Below are 9,066 nucleotides of genomic sequence, written 5' to 3' on the forward strand. Positions count from 1 at the left end.
GGGGAATCACCAACTTTGAGGGAGTGATTAGTAACAAATTTGTCCAGTTTTGCTATTTCCTCTTATAAGAACAAGTGAAGGAATCCTTGTTTCATGCAGTCTTTATCTGCATACTCCAATACTTCCTACAAACAAAGGATGCACAAATAGCAATTAGCTTTGAAATGAGTACTAATCTTTCAACTACTTGTACACAAGAAGTATGTTCTCACAACTTCCAACATCATAAAGGAAAAAGCTATGGGAAAATGAAAATGAAGCTTAGATCTGTACCAGCATAAATACTTCTATTTGCTATTTAATCCAGTTTTTTTTTCCTTTCTTTGCCTTACACTTCCCCGAGTGGGTTAGTTTAGAAACATTGATTTTCCAGTTACACATTTTAACCAAGAATATGACATAAAGTCCACAAATAATATTCACCTCCCAAAATTATCCAAAAAAGCATTTTAAAGGTTAGCGTCTTCTTAATCCCAATATGCACCAATCCTCAGTGAACCTTAAGACTAAAACATTCTAAACTTTATTGAAGAATTACACTTTGGTAAAGCTTTTAAAAGCATGTTCAGTACATCCACAAATTCTGTCAATTTGGCGAGCACAAACTGTAAAAGTTACTTCGCATACAAGAAATCACTTTCTACCACAAGCAAAATGCAAAATCCTAAGTCAAAGTGAGCAAGGAAAAAAAAAGCACGAGATCAAGTGCATGAGAATCCAAACCACTAAGCAAGAAAATTGTATATTACTGGATTAAATATACTTCATCCTGCCTGACCCAAAACAATGGTAGAAAAACAGAGCATAATCAAGGCTTCAATTATTATTAGCCAAGGTAAAAAGGTCAAAAAAAAAAATAGAGTTTGAAAAAATAAGAAAAGCAGTTAACTAAAAAGAAAAAAAAAATCACCCACCACAAGACTAAAGCAAACACAAGCTTCAAACAAATCAGACATCTAGCGGAAATGCATTAAAGACCCAGACAAAAAAAAATTTTAAAAAAAATTAAAAATAAAAGATCAGTCGAAAAATCGTCAATTTAAATAAAAATATAAAGGGACCCATACTTCATTTCCGCTGCGCTATATCAATTGGCGCTAAGCAGGACAAGATCAGAGGCTAGGATGAAAATTCCCCCAAATTATATACATAGAAGAGACAGATTATAGATCTGGTGGGGGCGCAAAAAAGAAAAAAAAATTACCTGGAAAACAGGATAATTCGAGGCGATGGTCGAGAGGACGATCGGAGCGGCGATCGACGACGTCGAAAACACTTGATGACGCAGCGGAAGCAGCCGGACGGAGGAGGGGATTGAGAGACCGGCTGAGAAGGCTGCTCGATGAGACCAGCCGCTTAAGAGCTAGTGACAAAGCCATCTGATGATCTGAGTTAGCAGCTGATTAGGTAGTTGCTCGAACTCCGGGAGCAAGAAAGAAGGAAAGAAAAGAAACAATAGATCTGGGGAAAAATCATCAAGGTGTTTTCTCAGGCGAGACATAGGTAGAGCATATTGAAAGAAAGGCATAAAGAGACCGGTTCAAAGGAGAAGGAAAAGACAGCTCAAACGAAAAGGCAATTGCCAAAAAAAAAAGGGGGGAAAGATAGTACCTCCACGCAGATTTGGAAGACAAATGCACAAGGCTATCCTGAAAACAACAAAATAACGTAAAACATAAAAGGACAAGAACAACATCTGTAAAATTCAGCATGCAAGCGAAAATATAACAAAAGAAAAGAAAAAGGAAAAAGGCACAGAAGAAAATTCCGACAAAAAATCAACCTCCACAAGAACGCAAACAGCTGGGAGAGGAACCCTAGAAAAATATCACAATCATAAAGAGGAAGAGCCAAAAACTGAAATAGGAAGGAGAAAAAGAATCGTACCTCCAATTGTTGGGTAGAAGAGAAGAAATCTCAGGTAAAGGATGGAGGCCATAAATCCAAAGGATAAAATCCATTGTGTGATACGCCTTATTCCAATTAAGAAAGATTCTCAGCCCACCCATTCATAACCAGAGCAGACGAAGGAGCAAAAATGGAAAAGCATGTGCGTGCATTAATGAGATGAGATGAAAAGAGGTGAAAGGGAAGATAACGAAATTTTGGCTGCTATTGTGAGATGAGACGAGATGATGAGAAGAGCCGAGCCGAAGGAGGATGGCGAGCACGTGAGGACGACGAAAAAGCTTGTGAACAGTAACCCTCCTTCGGCTGTTAGTCTTATATGTTGATGAATCTTGTGGTTCTGAAATCTTACCATATGGTACGGCAAGTCAACTGTACAGGGCTCTACGCCCAGAAAATTCCTTGGCATCGCTTCTATGACTTGTGATAAGTTATTATACAGAGTAGTAACAACTAACAATAGATCTGGAGATAGCTTCGGGAAAAAAAAAAAAATTCTGGAGAATTTATACTTAATTTTCTATAAGATTATTTGTGATTTTGACCATCATTAGGCAATTAGGCATCATCATATATATAGTTTAGCTGTCAAAGATTCCCAAGTATGATTCTTACATAGTTTTGCCTCTAATCTACTTGGCCTCTCAAAAAATGTTCCTTTTTTTTTTATGTTTTACGTAGTAGGTATTTACAAAATCTCTGCTTGGGAAAGTTTCTTGGGAATAAGAATTTTTTTTTTTAACACTCTCCCACCCCTTTCCATCTCCTTCTCACTTCTAACCAATGTTTTAAAAACCGGACCGTTAATCGAACCGGTGAAGTGAAAGGGTCGAGGTTCAACCGGTCGGACCGGTTGAATCTCGGTTCAATGAATTTTTTTAAAAATAATTTATATAAATATATATGTGCACAAAATAAGACATGTAATGGATAATTTAATACTTTATATGATGAAAAGTTTACTATTTTTGAATAACTTTGATTTTTAAAAATAAATTTTTTAAATTATAAGTTAAAACAAATAAATTTCATCTCAATTTCAATTATATCTACCAAAAAAATCTTAAATATAATCCAAAAATATCACAATATTTGAAATTATACAAAATTCACGTCTATGAGAATTTAGACATTGTGAACTTAAATTTTAATTTACAATTTAAAAAAGGAAGTTTGGAGTTCGAAGAAAATCAAGAGAATTGAAAATAGAAATGCAAATTTGATAAGAAACAAAAAATGAGATAAAAGTGAGTGGTTGTGGTATTAAATAAATTGGGTTAAAGAAAAATAATTCTTTTTTAAATTTTTTAAATTTAATGGACAAAAACAAAATTAATATATGGAAGAAAACATCAATAAATTAAAAATAAAGAGATTTGATTAAAAAATGAGTGGCAAAAGAAAAGATGATAGAGAGAGAGAGAGTGTGTGTGTGTGTGTGTTGAAGATTAAAAAGAAAGAGTCATGAAAAGATGATATTTTGTAAAAAAAATGGAACAAAAAAAATATGAGTGTTTATTTTATATAAATAAGTTATAAAAAAAAACTAATAAGATGTGATAGTGCAACGGTTACTACATTGGTCTTCTATTACAAAGGTCTTGAGTTCGAATCATGATAACTACATTTTGCAAAAAAAAAAAAAAAAAAAAAAAAGGAAAACTCAAAAACCGGAAATGACCGGTTCAAATCCGGTTCAGCGGTTTCGCGGTCCGACCGGTTTTTGACCGGTTTCTTGACAAAGTCAAACCTGGCATTGAACCGGACCGGAGCCATGGCCGGTTCGCGGTTCAACCGGTCGAACCGGCCGGTCCGGTCCGGTTTTCAAAACACTGCTTCTAACTGCTAAGCACAAGATTTAAACTCTGAATTTAATAGTAAGGAAGGCTCTAAAATCTCGTTTCTGGACAATGGCCGACCATAGAGATTGGAAATAGGAAGATTAACTAGTGGGGGAGAGCCACTAGTTAAGTCACTCCTTGGGCTGTAGGTTGAGAGTTCAAATCTCACCTGCAGCGAAAAAAATCTAAGGGTTGTGCCATAACACTCTCTTGGTCTAGTTGGGTCTGTATATCCACTAGCCCCCACCACAGCCTCCTTAGGCTCCCCCTCCCCTAGATTAGGATAGAATAGGTTATACAAATGTATCGTTGCGTAAAAAAAAAAAAAAAAAGAGAGCCATATGAAAAATTTTCTAAGAATATTATAGGTGTAAAATGTATACTCACACAACTAAGAATGTCTCGAAATAAGTCAGAATATATAATTTTTCCTTTCAAGTTTTGGTGTGATTGATCTTCTTTCCTTGTCAAACTCCACGTATTTGTGAATATATTTAGTTTTGGTGGCACCCCTGTGACAGCTAGACCATTATAGACTTAAATAGTTTTCAAGATAAGCCTTGGATTTGGTTAGCACTCATGTCCATCAAGACGAGATCGTTCAAACTTCAAAGTGGATCGGACAGTGAAAAATTGAATTGATTGCAGCTCAGATCTAAGTAGCTTAGTGATGTCCAATGCTGAAGGTTACTAGGAATTATTGGACCAAAAAAACACTGTAGGAACAAAGGTCGAGATGAACAAGTGAAATCGCATTAAAGAATCACAGAGGGATTGTGAAGTTAAATATATTAGAACTGAGGTCAAGTGAGGTAAGAGATGTGAAATTAAGGTGCCCAATATAAGGAAAGGTATAAATACCACAATCTCGTAATGTTAATAAGGATAAGAAACGAAAGCTTGTTAATTGCTTGTAACCATTCTTGATCCTCTCCTAGATCCACTCTAGAGAGGTCTAAATGTTTCAAGAAATAAAGACTAGCAGCCAATCTATAACCACTTATCCAAGCACAAAAACATCCTAATTTATTACCAAGATCGAGATAGTCTAAAGCTGAGAGATTTCCTAATTGGGGGAGGAATTGTCCCATTGAAACCTACATAAGAAAGGTTGAGACATCTCAAAATTTTCAAGGATCCTATAAATGTTGGGATTCGAATTCCTGCAAAATAATTCGAGCTTAAATCCAAGTAATGCAAATGTTGCAGATTCGCTAATGAAGGACTCATCTGGCCTCCCAATCAAGTTTTACCATATATAGAGATAATTTTGCCTGTCCCCATAGGTTAATCGACCATAATCAAAGGCGGCACTATTATGTAGATCAAGTTTCATCACATGTCAAATATTTCTGCTAGAGCCAACTCCTTTCCATGAACAACAATCTTCTCCAGTTCAGGATGTCAAACAATTTGATTTGTCAACTAGACATTTCTTAAACTCGAAGAGAGCTTTTCGCTCGCTTTCAAAACAATTTACATTTGAATATACTTTTGCGTGGAAACCAAGATCAATCCAATCTGCCAAAAAAACAAACCCTTCTTTACATACTTCAAAATAGATGTTTTTCTCCATACTTTATATCTTATAACCCTTCTTCGAGTTATGATTTTTATTTTGACAGCTTTTTTTTTGGCAAATTTATTTTGACCACTTATTGTTTCCTACTTCAAATAATTCAACAATAATCGGGACATGACTTTGCAAAAGATATCCACACACAAAATTAAAGAAGTTATACCATCTTCAAAGCTTTAGATTACACATGTCAGAGTAAATTCCCATTTACAAAAAGCAAAGGTGCCCGAACCATTTTAAACTTTTGTGCCAAGAAAAATTGTTCAAAACAGATAGCACAGCTGATTTGTTTTAACAACACAAATTGAAAAATCCCATTATTGAACGATCAAAGATTTTCTTTGACACCAAGTTCAAGATCTTTGCTTCCAGTGGAGCCAAATGCATCTTGATTTAATGAAACTGTCTTCATCTTTTCGTTGTTATCAAAATCCTCCATCTGCATGACGCCTTCGACGGCCGATCCTCCTCCTCCTTCTTCTTCTTCCACGGCATCCTTAGATTTTGACGGAGACTTGTTTTTGTAAATGACGAAAAGAAGCAGCTGGGCCGAACCCAATATAAATCCAATTCCATTTGATACCTGATGAACAAAAGAATTTAAATGGAGCAGTAAGCCCAATGAAAAATAAAAGAAACTTTTTCTGAATCTTCATTCTTGGGTTGATATACGGGAAAATTGTTTAAAATGTCCATAACATTTCATTAAATGATTTTTTTTTATTTTTCACTTTTAAAATAGTAACTTTACATCCAATATAAATTCAAGTTAACAAATTTTGGTCGCAAACTATATTTTTGATCACTTGTTCTCGAATTCACCACGTGATCCGTATGAACATTAGATTCCATTTGTAATTAAATAAATTAGCTGATTTATATTCATTTTTGTCCCTAAAGAAGTGAGATATGACTTGATTCATATTTATTTTGCCCCTAAAAATGTAGAATCTGATATTTTGATACCCAAAAAAATGACCAGATATAGGTCACGTGGTAAATTCAGATTAAAGAGTGATCGAAAATCTAAGTTGAGACAAAATTTTACTTATTTAAATTTATAAGGGACGTAAAGTTAATATTTTTAAAAATAAAGAATGTAAAATTTTATTTTCTAAAATTTGAAGACATTTTAAACAATTTCTCTACCTATATGAACATATTTAGGGTTCTGTTTGATAACCAAATTCAGCATTTAAATTTAATAGATTCAGATCTTAACACGTTTAAACGCTTTTGATAACCAAAAATTGAACGTCTTAATTAATTAAGTAGCACTGAATTTCCTAGACAAAATTTTTTTCCAAAAATAAGTGATATCAACTACAAATTTTTTTTCTTTGTATTGTTATTTTCGTGTATTTTTTCCTCAGCCCACGTTTACTCAACTATATTTTATATTGAGCAACAGGTATCTAATGCATAGGTTTACTGTTCATTGTTTATTTGTAACCGGAAAAACGAGAAAACAATTAACTTTTTTTTTTAAAAAAAGGAGAAGCCATTCGAAAGCCTTATTTGTTTATTTGTTAATTTTTAATCAGAAAAGGAGAAAAACATTAGTTCAAAATTAAGAAAAAAGGGCAATAGAAAGACTTACTCCAAGATAGATGTCCTTTACAAGCACAGCATAGGCAGCCCAGACCCCCCCATTGAGGAATTGAAAGAAAGAAAGAAAAAATGGCATGTACTCCACACTTTTCATCTTGATCACAGTTCTCTGCCAGAAGAACAAATTACAAATACAGAATTCTCGCTATGGTTCTCCTTAGGCTAATAAAGCAAAACTGCATGTGTTATACAAATAATAATGAAAGCAGTAAAGGGTGTATTTTCCCTAGTGATTTTTTCTTAAAAAAAAAAAAAATTTAGTCGAAGGTGATACCCCAATCCTTATAAGGGAGAGAGAGAAAAGAATATTCTTACCAGTTAAATTGGGTTTTGAAAACGGTTTTTTTTCCCTTTAATTCCCCCTTTTTTTTTTGCCAACAACAATACATTGTATAACCTACTCTATCCTAATCTAGGGAGAGGGGGAGTTAAAAAAGCTTGTGTTAGGGGTTAGTGGGTATACATACCCAACTAGACCAAGCGAGTGTTATGACATTACCTTTAGATTTTTTTTTGCTGCAGGTGAGGGTTCAGTCCAAGGAGGGACTTAAGTCCCTCCCTGGTGGCTACTGAGCTTTTTAATTCCCTTTATTTATCTACCAGAATTATCAAACCTAAAAAGGGCATTTACATAGGTTGTAGCTTTTTATCGAGTTATAGAAAATTGAACTAGAAGAAAGTGAGAACGGGGCAGGAAAGAGCCAAAGGACAGGGTGAGCATACCATGACAGAAAGAGGGGATGCATACATTCCAATAGTCATTCCTGTGCATAGAAGTCCGACCACTGTTAGCCTTAGGCTTCCATGGAGTGCCAGAAGCGTTACAGCAACAACCACTCCAAAGAAACCAACGTCCACTATTGCCACCAGCTTCAAAGACTTAACCTGATCAACAAGATCATTACTTATGGGCACTTCCTTCATAAATGATAAAACCAAGGTAACAAATTTTCTCAATGCATGCCTAAACGCCTTTTACTTGTCACTTTGACCAAATGGTAATCTAGATGCTTATTTTCTGTTTATAATAATTGAGCACTTAGATTGCATTTTACTCTTACATAATTATACATAATGATGCATGTAACAGTCTAATTCATGTCCATATAAACTGATGTTTGATTAATTATGCAAGTCAAGTTGAATAGTTTGAATTTAAGGAAATTGAACCAAAGTGTTATCCGAAGGAGTACTAAACCGGAAAATTCATTTTCGTGCAGCCATTCCGCCAAACCTCTTTGGTCCAACAAGCACATACAAAGTTATATGAATCTAATGTTATCTTGCCAACGCATGTTAGCTCGTTGCGTATTCGAATTTTACTATATGAATAAAAATTGCATTAATGGGTCATATGTAAATGCCTCTACAAGTAACATATGGTCTCATGGTTTGGCCTGATCCGTAGTAATGATCAGAGATGAAACAATCCAAACTTTTTTACCATCCAAAAAGAAAAGAACTATAAAATCCAACAAATTTGACCGCCAACCGGCAATCAGAAGAGTTTTTATTGACACGAAAAATTTTAACATGGAGATTCTGAGGAGTCACCTTTACATCCTTGGGAGCATAAATGAGAAACAGGGTAACGTAGATTATGTGTAAGATAGCTCCGGCGCCATTAACGGTGAGCACAAGCAATCCTCCTGGCTTCAGTATCCCATAAAATGACCACAAACTCGTACTCAATAATGTGGTTATGTAGGGTACACCTTTGAAATCCTCTGTTGATTTCTTCTTAACGATCCGCCTGAAGGTTTTTCTGAACACAAATATTAGGCATGTCATTATTCATCAAGTCAATTAGCAATTCTGAATAGAATAGAGCAAAGTTTGTAACAGTATTCTGATTACAACAAACTTGAAATAATTGCAAACATGGAGGAAACATTTTTTTTTTTATATGAGAAAAGTTCAACAAAAACAAAAATAATTTTTTGAGAAGACAAGTCTACACTTACACCGGGGAGAGAAACATGAGTATAGAGATGACATTACCTGCAAAAGTACAATTAAAACTTATCATTTTCTATAAGTAAATTGCATGCCACGAAATATGAAACTTGAAGGTTGACAAATTAGAAGCATACCAATAATACCAAGTATGACACTAAAGCTAGCCAT

General features: G+C 34.6%; 2 protein-coding genes across 2 annotated transcripts; both read right to left on the reverse strand.

Annotated features, from left to right (window-relative positions):
* Positions 1 to 102: 102 nt before the first annotated feature.
* LOC113760243 lies at positions 103 to 2,187 on the reverse strand. Its single transcript, XM_027302802.1, has 4 exons — positions 1,888 to 2,187; positions 1,612 to 1,649; positions 1,205 to 1,387; positions 103 to 125 (listed from the first exon to the last, which is right to left on the reverse strand). The coding sequence occupies exons 1-4, from the start codon at positions 2,007 to 2,009 to the stop codon at positions 103 to 105; spliced, it is 366 nt and encodes a 121-aa protein (XP_027158603.1). The 5' UTR covers positions 2,010 to 2,187.
* A 3,469-nt stretch (positions 2,188 to 5,656) lies between these two features.
* Positions 5,657 to 9,066, reverse strand: LOC113760244 (bidirectional sugar transporter SWEET16-like). The gene is made up of 6 exons (XM_027302803.1): positions 9,033 to 9,066; positions 8,904 to 8,940; positions 8,494 to 8,704; positions 7,663 to 7,824; positions 6,929 to 7,048; positions 5,657 to 5,911 (listed from the first exon to the last, which is right to left on the reverse strand). Exons 1-6 carry the CDS (start codon positions 9,064 to 9,066, stop codon positions 5,657 to 5,659), a joined length of 819 nt encoding a protein of 272 aa, XP_027158604.1.

This window comes from Coffea eugenioides, chromosome 2, assembly GCF_003713205.1.
Source record: "Coffea eugenioides isolate CCC68of chromosome 2, Ceug_1.0, whole genome shotgun sequence".
Taxonomy (NCBI): Eukaryota; Viridiplantae; Streptophyta; class Magnoliopsida; order Gentianales; family Rubiaceae; genus Coffea; species Coffea eugenioides.